We start from the raw sequence: 16,788 nt of genomic DNA on the forward strand, positions 1-16,788 counted from the left end.
TGAAGAGATGTTAAGGGGCCTGCATTTTTGACAGTTCTCTTTCAGCAATCTCGCAGCAGACTTCATTAGTCCAGTTTGATCAAATATTGTTGCTTCCAATAACCCCTTAGTGTTCTTATTGAAGTGACTATCATGCTCTTTGAATATTGAATTTTTTTCTTATCATTCTGTTCACCATGTCAGCCTTCCTGACATCTAGAGTGTCTTTCTTGGTGAAGCTTTTTCTCACTTTTGTTGTTGATTTTTAGCAGCTCTATTGAGGAATAATTTACATACAATAAAAGGCTTGTATTTAAGGCATATAATTTGAAACGCTGGCGTATGTGAAGACCGTGAAACTATTGCCACAACCATGAGAGTGAACATATTTCTGCCTCCCCAAAACTTTCCTTGGTGCCTGTTTTAATCCTCCCTCCACGGGCAACCATTTATCTGCTTTCTATCAACTTATTTGGACTTGGAGTTTTCTTTGGGGGAAACTTTTTTTTAACAAATTAAGTCTTTTTAATAGCTTATAGGGTTGGCTACTCAGGCTGTTTCTTCTTGAGTGAGTTTGGAAGATTACATCTTTTAGGGAATTTGTCTGTTGCATTGAAGATGTTGATTTTAATGCCATAAAATTGTTCACGATGCTCTTATTATTTTAATATCTGTCCTGAGTTCACCTCATTTATTCCTGATATTGCTCATTTGTGTTTCTGGCTTTTTCCTGGATAGTCTGTGTGTTTATTTTCTGTGGTTACTATAATAGATTACTACAAACTTGGTAGCTTAAAGTAATAGACATTTATTTTCTCACAGTTGTGATGGCCAGGTGTCCACTCCTGTCCCACACCCCCTCCAGAATCCCTAGAGGACAACTTCTTCCTTCCTTTTTCCAGCTTCTGGGGGCACCCATCATTCCTTGGCTTTGGCTGCATAGGTTCAATCTCTGCATTTATCTTCTCCGCTTCTATCTTGAATCTTCCTCTGCGTCCGCCCTGATAAGGATACAAGTGATTGCATTTAGGGACAACCTGGATAATCTAGGATTATCGTCCCATCTCAAAATTTTTAATTTAATTATATCTACAAAGTTCATATTTGCCATCTAAGGTTTCAGGGATTAGGGTGTGAATACATTTTGAGGGGCCCTTATTTAGCCTACCATAGTTTGGCATAAAGCTTATCAATTTTATTGATCTTTTCAAAAGAGCGGTTTTGGTTTTCTGAACTTTTCTCGACTGTCTTCATGAATTTCCACTTTGATATTTAGTATTACTTTTGGCACGTCCATACTTTGAGTTTCATTTGTCTGTCTTTTTCTGGTTTCTTAAGGTTGAAGATTTCCTAAGAATTTATTGCCGTAACTTTATCTGTTCTTCTTTACCTCCATTCCACAAATTTTCTAGGCTATGTGTTTAGATTCTTTCAGTTTTATATACTTACTAATTTTCATAGAAATGTGTTACTTAGTTTCCAATTTGGGGGATGTTTTCCAGTTGTCTTTCAGTTATTGATTTCTAGATTAATTTCATTATGGTCAGGATATTTTTTAGTTTTATTATACTTTAAGTTCTGGGGTACATGTGCAGATCCTGCAGGCTTGTTACATGGGTGTACACATGCCATGGTGGTTTACTGCCTCCATCCCCCGTCACCTACATTAGGTATTTCTCTTTTTTTTTTTTTTTTTTTGTTTTTTTTTTATTTTTATTTTTATTGCATTTTAGGTTTTGGGGTACATGTGAAAAACATGCAAGGTTGTTGCTTAGGTGCATACGTGGCAGTGTGATTTGCTGCCTTCCTCCCCTTCACCCATATCTGGCATTTCTCCCCATGCTATCCCTCCCCAATTCCCCACCCCCCCGCTGTCCCCCCAACTCCCCCACAACAGACCCCCATGTATAGTGCTCCCCTCCCTGTGTCCATGTGTTCTCCTTGTTCAACACCCGCCTATGAGTGAGAACATGTGGTGTTTGATTTTGTGTTCTTGTGTCAGTTTGCTGAGAATGATGGTTTCCAGGTTCATCCATGTCCCTACAAAGGACGTGAACTCCTCGTTTTTAATGGCTGCATAATATTCCATGGTGTATATGTGCCACATTTTTCCTGTCCAGTCTATCATCGATGGGCATTTGGGTTGGTTCCAGGTCTTTGCTATTGTAAACTGTGCTGCAATGAACATTCGTGTGCATGTGTCCTTATAGTAGAACGATTTATAATCCTTTGGATATATGCCCAGTAATGGGATTGCTGGGTCAAATGGAATTTCTATTTCTAGGTCCTTGAGGAATCGCCACACTGTTTTCCACAATGGTTGAACTAATTTACACTCCCACCAACAGTGTAAAAGTGTTCCTATTTCTCCACATCCTCTCCAGCATCTGTTGTCTCCAGATTTTTTAATGATTGCCATTCTAACTGGTGTGAGATGGTATCTCAATGTAGTTTTGATTTGCATTTCTCTAATGGCCAGTGATGATGAGCATTTTTTCATATGCTTGTTGGCCTCATGTATGTCTTCTTTTGTAAAGTATCTGTTCATGTCCTTCGCCCACTTTTGAATGGGCTTGTTTGTTTTTTTCTTGTAAATCTTTTTTAGCTCGTTGTAAATTCTGGATATCAGCCCTTTGTCAGATGGGTAGGCTGCAAAAATTTTTTCCCATTCTGTTGGTTGCCGATTCACTCTATTGACTGTTTCTTTTGCTGTGCAGAAGCTGTGGAGTTTGATTAGGTCCCATTTGTCTATTTTGGCTTTTGTTGCCAATGCTTTTGGTATTTTGGTCATGAAGTCCTTGCCTACGCCTATGTCCTGAATGGTTTTGCCTAGGTTTCCTTCTAGTGTTTTTATGGTGTTAGGTCTTATGTTTAAGTCTTTAATCCATCTGGAGTCAATTTTAGTGTAAGGTGTCAGGAAGGGGTCCAGTTTCTGCTTTCTGCATATGGCTAGCCAGTTTTCCCAACACCACTTATTGAACAGGGAATCCTTTCCCCATTGCTTGTTTTTATCAGGTTTGTCAAAGATCAGGTGGTTGTAGATATGTTGTGTTGCCTCCGATGCCTCTGTTCTGTTCCATTGGTCTATATCTCTGTTTTGGTACCAGTACCATGCTGTTTTGATTACTGTAGCCTTGTAGTAGAGTTTGATGTCTGGTAGTGTGATGCCTCCTGCTTTGTTCTTTTTGCTTAGAATTGACTTGGCTATGCGGGCTCTCTTTTGGTTCCATATGAAGTTTAAGGTGGTTTTTTCCAGTTCTGTGAAGAAGGTCATTGGTAGCTTGATGGGGATAGCATTGAATCTGTATATTACTTTGGGCAGTATGGCCATTTTCACGATATTAATTCTTCCTAACCATGAACATGGAATGTTTCTCCATCTGTTTGTGTCCTCTCTTATTTCGTTGAGCAGTGATTTGTAGTTCTCCTTGAAGAGGTCCTTTACATTCCTTGTTAGTTGTATTCCTAGGTATTTTATTCTCTTTGTAGCGATTGTGAATGGCAGTTCGTTCTTGATTTGGCTCTCTTTAAGTCTGTTATTGGTGTATAGGAACGCTTGTGATTTTTGCACATTGATTTTGTATCCTGAGACTTTGCTGAAGTTGCTTATCAGTTTCAGGAGCTTTTGGGCTGAGATGAGGGGGTCTTCTAGATATACAATCATGTCGTCTGCAAATAGAGACAATTTGACTTCCTCCTTTCCTAATTGAATACCCTTTATTTCTTTTTCTTGCCTGATTGCTCTGGCTAGAACTTCCAGTACTATATTGAATAGGAGTGGTGAGAGAGGGCATCCTTGTCTAGTGCCAGATTTCAAAGGGAATGCTTCCAGTTTTTGCCCGTTCAGTATGATATTGGCTGTCGGTTTGTCGTAAATAGCTTTTATTATTTTGAGATACGTTCCATCGATACCTAGTTTATTGAGGGTTTTTAGCATAAAGGGCTGTTGAATTTTGTCGAAGGCCTTCTCTGCATCGATTGAGATAATCATGTGGTTTTTGTCTTTGGTTCTGTTTATGTGGTGAATTACATTTATAGACTTGCGTATATTGAACCAGCCTTGCATCCCCGGGATGAATCCTACTTGATCATGGTGGATAAGCTTTTTGATGTGCTGTTGTAATCGGCTTGCCATTATTTTATTGAAGATTTTTGCATCTATGTTCATCATGGATATTGGCCTGTAGTTTTCTTTTCTTGTTGAGTCTCTGCCAGGTTTTGGTATTAGGATGATGTTGGTCTCATAAAATGATTTGGGAAGGATTCCCTCTTTTTGGATTATTTGGAATAGTTTCAGTAGGAATGGTATCAGTTCCTCTTTGTATGTCTGGTAGAATTCGGCTGTGAACCCATCTGGACCTGGGCTTTTTTTGGGTGGTAGGCTCTTAATTGCTGCCTCGACTTCAGACCTTGTTATTGGTCTATTCAGGGTTTCGACTTCTTCCTGGTTTAGGCTTGGCAGGAGGCAGCTGTCCAGGAATTTATCCATTTCCTCCAGGTTTTCTAATTTATGTGCATAGAGTTGTTTGTAATAATCTCTGATGATGGTTTGAATTTCTGTGGAATCTGTGGTGATATCCCCTTTGTCATTTTTTATTGCATCTATTTGGTTATTCTCTCTTTTCTTTTTTATTAGTCTGGCTAGTGGTCTGTCTATTTTGTTGATCTTTTCAAAAAACCAGCTCCTGGATTTATTGATTTTTTGAAGGGTTTTTCGTGTCTCTATCTCCTTCAATTCTGCTTTGATCTTAGTTATTTCTTGTCTTCTGCTAGGTTTTGAGTTTTTTTGATCTTGCTCCTCTAGCTCTTTCAATTTTGACGATAGGGTGTCAATTTTAGATCTCTCCTTTCTTCTCATGTGGGCACTTATTGCTATATATTTTCCTCTAGAGACTGCTTTAAATGTGTCCCAGAGATTCTGGTATGTGGTGTCTTCATTCTCGTTGGTTTCGAAGAACGTCTTTATTTCTGCCTTCATTTCATTGTTTATCCAGTCAACATTCAGGAGAAAGTTGTTCATTTTCCATGAGGCTGTGTGGTTCTGGGTTGGTTTCTGAATTCTGAGTTCTAACTTGATTGCACTGTGGTCTGAGAGACTGTTTGTTATGGTTTCCGTTCTTTTGCATTTGCTGAGGAGTGATTTACTTCCAATTATGTGGTCAATTTTAGAGTAGGTGTGATGTGGTGCTGAGAAGAATGTATATTCTGTGGATTTGGGGTGGAGAGTTCTGTAAATGTCTATTAGGTTTGCTTGTTCCAGGTCTGAGTTCAAGTCCTGGATATCCTTGTTAATTTTCTGTCTCGTTGATCTGTCTAATATTGACAGTGGTGTGTTGAAGTCTCCCACTATTATTGTGTGGGAGTCTAAGTCTCTTTGTAAGTCTTTAAGAACTTGCCTTATGTATCTGGGTGCTCCTGTATTAGGTGCATATATATTTAGGATCGTTAGCTCTTCTTGCTGCATTGATCCTTTTACCATTATGTAATGTCCTTCTTTGTCTCTTTTGATCTTTGTTGCTTTAAAGTCTATTTTATCAGAGATGAGAATTGCAACTCCTGCTTTTTTTTGCTCTCCATTTGCTTGGTAAATCTTCCTCCATCCCTTTATTTTGAGCCTTTGTGTATCCTTGCATGCGAGATGGGTTTCCTGGATACAGCACACTGATGGGTTTTGGCTTTTTATCCAATTTGCCAGTCTGTGTCTTTTGATTGGGGCATTTAGTCCGTTTACATTTAGGGTTAATATTGTTATGTGTGAATTCAATCCTGTCATTTTGGTGCTAGGTGGCTGTTTTGCCCTTTGGTTGATGCAGATTCTTCATTGTGTTGATGCTCTTTACCTTTTCGTGTGTTTTTGGAGTGGCTGGTACTGGTTGTTCTTTTCTATGTGTAGTGTCTCCTTCAGGAGCTCTTGTAGAGCTGGTCTGGTGGTGATGAACTCTCTGAGTTCTTGCTTGTTCACAAAGGATTTTATTTTTCCTTCACTTATGAAGCTTAGTTTGGCTGGATACGAAATTCTGGGTTGAAAGTTCTTTTCCTTAAGGATGTTGAATATCGGCCCCCACTCTCTTCTGGCCTGTAGGGTTTCTGCTGAGAGATCTGCAGTGAGTCTGATGGGCTTCCCTTTGTGGGTAACCCGACCTTTCTCTCTGGCTGCCCTTAGTATTTTCTCCTTCATTTCAACCCTGGTGAATCTGATGATTATGTGTCTTGGGGTTGCTCTTCTAGAGGAGTATCTTTGTGGTGTTCTCTGTATTTCCTGGACTTGAATCTCGGCCTGCCTTGTTAGGTTGGGGAAGTTTTCCTGGATAATATCCTGAAGAGTATTTTCCAGCTTGGATGCATTCTCTTCGTCACATTCAGGTACACCTATCAAACGTAGATTAGGTCTTTTCACATAGTCCCATATTTCTTGTTGACTTTGTTCATTCCTTTTTACCCTGTTTTCTCTAATCTTGCCTTCTCGTTTTATTTCATTGAGTTGATCTTCGACCTCTGATATCCTTTCTTCTGCTTGGTCAATTCGGCTGTTGAAACTTGTGCATGCTTCACGAAGTTCTCGTGTTGTGTTTTTCAGCTCCATCAATTCGCTCATATTCCTCTCTAAGTTGTCCATTCTTGTTAGCATTTTGTCAAGTCTTTTTTCAAGGTTCTTAGTTTCTTTGCATTGGGTTAGAACATGTTCTTTTAGCTCACGGAAGTTTCTTATTATCCACTTTCTGAAAGCTGATTCTGTCATTTCATCACACTCATTCTCCGTCCAGTCTTGTTCCCTTGCTGGTGAGGAGTTGTGATCCCTTGTAGGAGGAGAAGTGTTCTGGTTTTGGGTGTTTTCATCCTTTTTGCGCTGGTTTCTTCCCATCTTTGTGGATTTATCCACCTGTTGACTTTGTAGTTGTTGTCTTTCTGATTTTGGTAATTTTAAGTCTGCTGTGGCAGAACTCATAAACCCCCTGCTCTTCCCCCGAGGTGTTCTGTCCCAGGGAGTTACTGTTTTATTATGTTCCCCTGTGCGGTTGCTGTTTTCCCTGCCCACAAGGTGGCAGCCTAGTCTCACTCAGGTTGCAGAGGCTTCGCTAAGCTGCTGTGGGCTCCACCCAGCTTCCGTGTGAACTTCTGGGTGTAGTTAGAACTGCTTCCGCTATGTTGGCCCGCCCCTGTAGTGACAGAGTCTCTGTAGTGGCGGATTGCCTTGGTAGAGAACAGCAGGGTGCCTATGGAGAACGCCCCTCCTCCACAGAGCTGGACCGTCCCGGTTTCAGTTGTGTTTCAGGTCTTCTTGCTGGGTAAGAGGGGACACCGTCTCATCTGATCTGCCTCCGGAGCCGCTGCGTTGGCTAAAGCCGCGGCTCTGAGATTCGTGGCGCTGGCCTGGCTCCCCGTTTCAGCTCCCCTTGCTGGCTTATAGGGGACTCAGACTCTCTCACTTTATACAGTGAGCCGTTGCCTCAGGGTGCCGGCCCAGCGGCTGCGCCGTTCAAGCCAGCGGCGCCAGCAGCGCTGGCGACCCGTGTGGCTTCTCTGCGTGTGAATCTCCTGGTCTGTGGGCAGTAAAAATCAGTCTGGAAATACGGCGTCCACTCACCCTCTGTGCTTTCTCTCGGAGCTGCATTCCCGAGTTCCTCCTAAGCGGCCATCTTTCTCCAGGTATTTCTCTTAATGTTATCCCTCCCCAATTCCCCCACCCCCTGCTATTCCTCCCCTGGCCCCCCAAACCCCCAGCACGCCCTGGTGTGTGATGCTCCCCTCCCTGTGTCCATGTGTTCTCATTGTTCAACACCCACTTATGAGTGAGAACATGTGGTGTTTGGTTTTCTGTTCTTGTGTCAGTTTGCTGAGAATGATGGTTTCCAGATTCATCCACGTCCCTGCAAAGAACATGAACTCATCTGTTTTTATGGCTGCATAGTATTCCATGGTGTATATGTGCCACATTTTCTTTATCTAGTTTATTAGGTTCAGGATATTTTTAATATGACTTGTATACTTTTAAGTTAGTTGAGACTAGTTTAGAGCTCAGAATATAATCTACCTTGGGTAAATATTCTAAGACATTGGCCATACAATTTAAGGATGCGTGTCCTGCTCTTATTTGGTAGACTATGGTTTAAATGTCACTTATTAGGTCAAGTTTGTTGATAGTGTTGTTGGAGGCTTCTCTATCCTTGCTGATTTTTAGGCTACTTGTTTTATGAGTTACTGGGAAAGAAGTGATGAAATATGAGAGTACAATTGTGGGTTTTTCAATTTCCCTTTGCTGGTGTGTCAGTTTTTGTTTCAAGTATTAATATTTGGAAGGTCTTAAGTACATTAACGTTTAGGGTTGTTATATATATTCTCTTGATGAATTGGTTCGTTTATCTTTACAGATTGTATTTTCCTGTCTTTGGGCATACCTAGTTATTTTTTATTATATGTCCACATTATAAAATTTTATCTCATTGTTGAGTTTTGTTCTGGGATACTATTAAGCTGCTGGGAAGCAGTTGAGTCTTGCTTTTATGCTATTTTAGATGGCATTCAAGCAATGTTTAATCTAGGACTAAACTTACACCATTACTAAGGTGTATCCCTTCTGAACACGGCTTCCTATCTATGCTTCAGGTTCTTCACTCTGATTGGTCAGAACAGGCACTGTCCCCAGCCCCACATGAGCTCCTGGGATTGATTTCCCTCATCTTTTCCAGTAGCTCTTTCCCTGCCTTGCGTTGTTTCCTCACACACCTCCACTGATCAGTACTCAACTGAATACTCAGGGGTAACCCCGAAGATCTCCGGAGCTCTCCTCTTCCCTCTCTGAATCTGTCCTCCCTGGACATCTGCCATCTGAACTCTAGCACCCTTGGCATCCCTTCTGAGCTGCATCTTTTCAACTCAAGGAAACACCAAGGTTTGCCTGGTTTTCCCGCCCTGTGAGGCAGCCTGGAAACTTTTTTAAGATATTGAGCTGGGACAATTAATAGAGTTCACCTCATTTGTTTCCCAAATCTCAGGAATCACTTTGCGTCATTGCCTGTTATCCATTAGCATGAGAACAGTTGTTTCATGCATTTTTGTATGGCTTGGTAGTTGACTCATGTAGAAAGGGAAAGCTGGATGTGAAAGTCAAGAGCTGGGATTTTGTACAAACTGGCTTTTAGTGCATTTTTGATCATACTCAGAAAACCTTGTGTAGGCTAGGTTCACGGACAACCTGTCCACAAAAGCAGCTGCCCTTGTGGGACTGTGTTTTTCGTCCTTGTTGCCAGAGCCTCTGCCACCTGGGCAACCTTGTGCAAGTTACTTAGCAACTTAGTGGTATGAGGTGTTCAGAACGAAGAAAGAGGGATGAGCTCACTGTGGGATCTTGAATCTACTGCTTTATTATGTGTTGTATATTTTAGGTCTTTTATTTCTAATCTAGTTGGTTAAAGGTTTTAGTTTTTTTATGTGAGAATTTCTGGTTTTAAGGATAAACATTTAAAAGAAAATTAAATGTGAAATGTTTGTATGCACAAAACATTTTTAATTACAAAAGCAAAAGAAATGTCTTAAGCAGAGCATGACATTTTAAATTTTCACTTATGAACATTCAGCCAATTAATATACTTGGTATTTTTCTTCTGCCTCATAGATTCTGTGATATAAAGATTAATGATGGTTTTCATTTGTAAAGAAAGTTTTACTGCCTAATAAAGCTAGGTTTATAATTTTAATGAAAGGAAATTCTTTAATTTTGTTTATGCATAATCAGATGTGCAGCTGCTAGGAACAAAATTTATCCATTAAAAAATCCAGTCTAATAAAGGAACTATCATCGTTTATTTTTAACAGGAAATCCAAATCAAGAGGAAATATAAAATCCAGATTTTTAAAAACTAGGAAATAAATATGTGATGTTTATGCAATAGTTTATCTCTTGTTTTTATGGCAAGTCAAACTTTGGTTGCAATTTATCAAAATATTCTGTATTTCTGTCCTCCAAAATCATTATTACCTAACCTGACCATCAACTCACGAGACAGTTTAACAGTGAAAGTAGATGCAGCTCTCCAAAGATTATAATAGACTTCTTGCAGGAGGAAAGACTAATTTCTCCTCTGAGAAAGGGCTTTTGTTTTTGTTTTGTTGTCATTTAAGAAAAAATATTCTCGGTATACAAGGTAAATGATATTATTTTTATTTGACAGTTTTGATTAATGGAAAAAGGCAGTGCATTGCTTATTTTGTGGCTCACTTGTAGGTATCTGTATTTACAGATGAGTCTGCCTATCTTTCGGGCAGCTGATCCAGATATATTTCAGCATTGTTACAATCAAACTCTCAAAATCCACCTGTTTCACACAGTCATTCTGATATATTAGGCTTTAATACTGCTTTGCTAGAATCTAAGGCAATTTGACATTTATAATACCCTCAGCCCGCTTTCTAAATGGATTATCATTACATTTAGCTTTGAATGGCCATCAACAGTTTTCTGAACTAATCTGTGTCCTCTTTTGCCACTTAGAAAGAAAATCATTTGCAATAACCCAAGTTTTATGATTATACTTACATCCATGTAGGAGTAGAATATTCTCACCCCTATAATACTTAGTTCTAACTAATGCCCTGTCTTGTCATCCCATACTAAATTTTATTGATGAGACAACATACTCTATTTCATTTTTGTGAATTGAGTATTAGATTTTCAAAAGATCCTGAAATAGTGAGACTTCTTTGGATTTAAGTTTACTAGATTTGGCTTAGGGTTCATTAACAGAACTTGGACTTCAGGAAAAATACCTCTAATTAAGCAATCAGCATCACAATGATCCCAGGCCATCTCTTCTAACAGTAGGAATAACATAGGTCCTGGGACTCTAGCTGCATAAGGACACCATCTAGAATGACTCTTAAAGCTAAGGCGACACTGTAACTGGAACACTTTAGAGGCTGGAAGGGCAACTTTTAGTAATTATACCCTGACAACAGGCATCAATAAGGTTAATAACCTTACTTAAGTATTCAGTGGTTCAGATCTACAGCTTTCCAGAACTGATCCAGAGTTCTGATAAAGACCAAGGCATCTCTGCCATTTTGAAAGTCGATTTATGTTTTAAAATAACCATTGATTGCCTCTTAGGGGACTATTCAAAATTTAGAAATACACACACACACACACACACACACACACACACACACATTGGTAGATAATAGGTATTTTTTATTGTTTTTCTTTTACTAACTTTTTGGTAACTTTTACTAATAATCTCCATTGTAGCTTTTACCGAGGCTGACATCATGCCCAAATTCTGTAACTTTAGTAAAATAAAATGAATTTTGTTCTTTGTTTAATTGTTTGTAATGAATACTTTTCTTTTGGTTGATTAAAGCAATTTTGCTAGTGACTTTTAAGTAGTCCCACATGGATGGATTTTAAATAATACTTAATTGGCAAGAAAGTTGAAGAACAAAGAAAGTGATTAATCGCTAGAGCTTGCAGGAATTTAAGGAAGAATAATTTGACAGTTTTAGTTACATAGGTCTTCCTAGTACCCATAAATTGCTTAAACTTAAATTCTCTCTTGTCACTTTTATGGTTCATACAAAAACAAAAATGCACTATGTGTTTGCAACATAAAACATTGCACCCAGATTTCTGTAAAAATAGAGTTGTTCAGATTCAAAATGCCTAGTCATGTTGATATCATGAAGCTTTGGGAAAATTTATTCTATTGGGAATAATTACTATGAGAGCTAAAAATAATAGATGTATCCTTTTTTTCTTTCTTTTTTAAAAAAGCTGGACCTGTGATCTGCAGAATGCTGAGTTATCCCCCAACTCGCCGAGCTTTAATTGTGGGTTGTGGCCTACAAATGTTCCAACAGCTCTCAGGCATTAACACCATCATGTATGTATTTCTTTCTGGCTTTTACTGAAAAGATTGTGAAAGGATTATTTTACATGAAAGAAAAAGTAGACTCAGTGATTTGTTCTGATTAAATGTATGGATTATCCTTTTGGGAGATACTAACTTTATAATTTTTTAATTCCTGTAATTTGTAACTTTCTAAAAAGAGGTGATTTATTTTGTTTGTTATTGTTATTGGCTTTATTTGATTCCATATGACTTCTCTTTTACACCATCCAATGCTTCTTTGTATGCTGAGCTTAAATATGTCATTTTTTTTTCTAAAGCATTTCATGATGTTGGTTGGAAAGTAAAATAGAAGGAAATCACCTGGCATTGCCAGAGACTGTGGGCACACAGATAACTAATTCATTTCTTTTTGGTGCAGTCCACTACATTGCAATGTGATACGGACATTAGGAGATGTATATTTATTATAACCAGAGTATGGTAGAGGGGAGATTGAGTGGGAAGGAGAGTGGAAAATATAGAAAAGTTCCCTGTTTTCTAATTTGAAGAGTAATTCCCAAAGCTGTATGTGTGCTGGGGGTGGGAAGGACTAAATAGTAGCGGCCCTACTAAGTTTCCCTCATTCAGTATCAAACCCATTTTGTAGGGCTTCTACTGCACTAGACCTACAGCAGTAACTGAAGTAGATCTGGCTCTTGTCCTCATGGATGTACAGGCTGGTTGAGGAACACATATTAAATAAACTCACAGTTAAACAGAAGATTTCAAATTATGATAAGCACCATACAGGACTCTTCAAATACTCCACAGAGTAGACTTTTAAGATCCTAAATAATAAAATGCAGTTTAGAGAAGGTTATGAGGTACCCCAAGGCACATATTGTTAGATTAAAAGCTGCCACATCTTAGAAGTCCTCCGCACGCCCTGCCTGTTGATTGAATTTTTTCATTAAGAAAATACAAATTATGTAAAATTAAATTTTCTCTGGTAAACCATTTGTATTTGAGACTCTTGATTTTTTTAAATTACTTGAGATAGGATGAATTATTTCATGATAATTTGAGAAGAGTGAGTTGATTAACATATTTTTTAAAAAATAAGGATTTGGACCCAATGAGCCAGTAGATTAAATCAAGATTAGTTAAGAAACTCCATGTTCTATACATTCACACACTTTGTGGATTTGACTTTAATCATAATCTCCATTAGACTTTAACTTTTGAGTCTACATTTTTAATATTTTGTTCTCTCCTCCTTCTCTCTGACGTTAAGTTTTATTTTTCTTCACCTTTACCAACTCTGTTAAGGCCCATTTGTTGGTCTGGTGCCAAGCACGTTTGCTTGTTTGTTCTCTGGATTTGGCACATCATGACTTGTCCTGAGATGTGTTCACCTTTTGCAGTCTGGTGGAAGTATAGAATTGCAGCTAGGCCAGAACCAAGCATCAAATAATTAAATGCAGTAATAATCCTATGTGAATTCTTTAGTTGACCAACCTAATATGTGTTCTGTTTCTGAAAGTATTTTTCTTGTACTTTTTTTGTTTTCATTTAAAGCAGGTATCACAAACAGAGCCACCTCTAGTTTATGGGTAGTGACTGGGGCCAGTGTGTTCCTAGGTGAAATGATTGTCATAATCCATAAGCAGTAACTAGTATAAATTGAGCTGATTGATGCTTCAAATATTAATAAAGCATTCATTTCTCCAAAGCCTCACTTTTTTTCATAAAGATCAAACGATAGAAGGATCCTCATCTTCTCTAAGATTTATGATAGATGTACTTTGCTCATCATAAACTGCACATGATATAGGTGGTGTTGTCATAGAGCTTTTGCATGCATTTGATTATCAATCCTGGAAAACAGGAAGAATAAAATAAAGTAAATGATAGCTGAACTTAGACTGTGTCTACATGATGTGAAATAGCTAATCAGCTCCCTGAATAAATTAGTACGATGTTCATGTCTAGAGTTTAGAGGGTTAGACATTAAAATAATATGATACCTATGCTGAATAACTGTTGTTTATTCACAGTATGTAATTTCAGACATTCATATTATAAGCCCATAAAATTTAGTGTAAGTCAATGTCATTATGATAGACTGTACTACTGTTTACTGTCTGCATGAAAAATGACTAATCTGGGACTTTAATGTAATGTGTTTTCTCCTGCTGTCTCTAGTTCTCATTTCTGTATGTATATTTGTGTATCTTTTTCTGTTATTCTCAAGATTAAGTAAATACTACCATAAACTTTGTTTCTGATTTAAAATAATCTATTAGAGTGTAAGAAGTTACTTTTTGTGTTTTTTAGTAGAAATTTTAATTATGCCTTCTTTTATTTTGTTACTTTGTTAATTCAGAATATATTTTCCAAGGACATTTTATTACATATAACACATATGTTTATGTATATAAAATTTTACTCTTTTTTTCCACCTTCTTCTAAGTGGGAAGTAAAGCAGGTAATGCTTTTCTTTATTTTAGTTCAATCCTAATAATGTGTAGAAGTTGAAATATGTTTTTAAAAATTCTTTCACCTCAAAGTCTGTGTAAACTGAAATATGAGCTATTTTGACTTCTATTTCTCACCAAGAAGAGTTTATAGTAAGATTACATGGAAAGATAATATTAAAGGTTATATTAAAAGATAAATCATCCTCACAGTTGTATTATATAATCTTACCATTTTAGTTTTTTCTCTTCTCCCTCAAAGAATCCTTTATTCCGCTTCCCTTGACCTATTTACTATTCTGTCTCATTCAACAAAATAGATTTTCTTCTTGAAATATCTAATTTTCTTTTCCTTTACCATATTTGTCTATAGATAGTATATCATAGATACAGATATGTATTTTTTATTTGTATGATAACTTATATTTCTTTATATCCCAACCTATATACATTCTCATTCTCTACCCTACTGAATGGAGAACTTGTAAGGTCTTGAAAACATTACGTATTTCAGACATTATATTTAACTTTTAGATGAGGCGATTCTTTTATAATATGACTTTCATAACTTAATAATTTCCACATTTTCATTACCACAACCAAAATACATGTGTTCATGTTTGGAGGAGGAAGGTGTAAGTAGGTAGTGAGAAAATGTGGGTTTGATAATATCTTTCTTTTTTGAGGAACTTATAACAAACTATATTTTGTTATATTCTGATAAACAGATAATCAGTCTGTCTTGGATGAATGAAAGATACCAGATTTTTACCTGAGAAGACCAGGTGCTTAAATGACTCTCTTTTAAGGTTACAAAGAAAAATAGTAGTAAAGTGGAAACGAAAATTCAGAATTTTAAGTTTTTGAGTTTGCTTTGGATAAAGAGAATTGTGGGGGAAACTTCTTTGGGGGCATTCAGTCTTTTAAGCCACTCTTCTAGCAGAGTTATATTGCCAGCTTTATCTTCTCTTCTTACTCTTCTGTCTTTTATTAACTCACAGTGAGAGTGGAGAGTAAGTTATCCCATTGTGTGTGGGCAGATATTCTTGCTTTCAGAACCGCTTTACTTTAACTTCCAGGACATCACTTCTTTCACTTTATTTACAAGAGAGAGTGAAAGCCTTTAGAAAATATGCCCTGGTAATAATAATGTTAATAGCAGTCATTAAATCCCAGGTGCTACTCTAGTATGTGTTAACTCAATAAATACTAACAGAAAAGGTAAAAAGCAGGACAGAACTGCTTTGAGCCCCTCCAATGGTGTATTTGTTATGGTCATGAAAATAATAAACATTTTTTACTGCTTTATGTATTTAACACTCTGAAATATTTTTGTAGATAGTATCTCTCTTAATCTTCATAAACATCCTGTAAGTAAGCAGGGCAGCTCTTCTGTTTACGCTCTAGCTAAAGAAGCTGAGGCTTAATGAACTAAGTGACTTGTCCACCATGACACAGCTAATAAGTTTTAGAGCTAAGGGTGGAGCCCAGTTTTCTGATGCCAGATCACATGGGCCACCCTTTAATTGTAGAGCACCTGGAATTAAAAAGTCTGACTATTAAAAGCTTGTCTGGGGATAAGGTACACAGTAAGCAATCAAAGTTTGTGAAATTCAATACCGTCCAAAGATTAAACCTAAAATGGGAATACACACCCCCCACTGGAGAAGCTGAAAGTCTGTTTGTAGGAGAAGTTTCCGACTCTACCTGGAGCTGAGTCAAGTTAGAAAGCCAAGCAAAATATGGGGATAGAGGAAGCAGCAGAAAGGCCCTGGGAGCTCACTGGATCCCAGGCTGCCCATTCCTGCCTGGCACCACAACAGTCCATCCAGAGGGTGGCCAGAGGAGCAGGGGATAAAACTCCACAGAGGAAAGGAATTCTCTGACTGAACTTTGTAACAATTTGAATGGGGCAAGGAACCTCCTGGCCAGAACTAGGGGGAGGACGTGAAGCGGGCATGCAGACTTCATAGGCAGGGGGAAGAACTAAAGCCCTTTTCTTTCACAGCTGGGAGGTAGAAAGCCTCGGGCAAATTTTCAAGCCCATCTCACCCTCCTCCTGGAAACAGACTTGGGGCTGTTGAGGGGGACACAGTGGGAGTGAGACCGACCCTTCGCTTGAGTGAGAGCTAGGTAAGGCCTTTGACTGCCAGCTTTCCCCCACTTCCCTAACAACCTGCATGACTCAGCAGAGGCAGCCATAATCTCCTAAGTACACAACTCCAGTACCTGGGAAGCTCACTTCCAACCCCCACAGCAGCCACAGCAAAACCCACCCAAGGAGAGTCTGAGCTCTGACACGCGTAGCACCATCCCCACCTGATGGTCCTCCCTACTCACCCTGGTAGTGGAAGACAAAGGATATACAATCTTGGGACTTCTAGGGCCCCACCCACTGCCCATCCCTCTCCACACTACTACAGCTGATGCTTTCTGGAAAGCTCCACCCAACGGTAGGAGGCCAACCAGCACAAAAATAGAGCTTTAAACCACCAAAATTTAGAACCCTC

The 16,788-nt window shown here is 38.4% G+C and overlaps 1 protein-coding gene across 1 annotated transcript in view; it reads left to right on the forward strand.

Annotated features, from left to right (window-relative positions):
* Nucleotides 1–16,788, forward strand: part of SLC2A13 (solute carrier family 2 member 13) — a 361,442-nt gene that overhangs the window by 155,061 nt on the left and 189,593 nt on the right. The window contains exon 4 of the mRNA XM_021673777.2: nt 11,744–11,852. Coding sequence (XP_021529452.2) covers nt 11,744–11,852 — 109 coding nt within the window. The remainder of the gene's footprint in view (nt 1–11,743; nt 11,853–16,788) is intronic.

This window comes from Aotus nancymaae, unplaced genomic scaffold (assembly GCF_030222135.1).
Source record: "Aotus nancymaae isolate 86718 unplaced genomic scaffold, 86718_ANA_hifiasm-v0.15.2.pri h1tg000092l, whole genome shotgun sequence".
Classification (NCBI taxonomy): Eukaryota; Metazoa; Chordata; class Mammalia; order Primates; family Aotidae; genus Aotus; species Aotus nancymaae.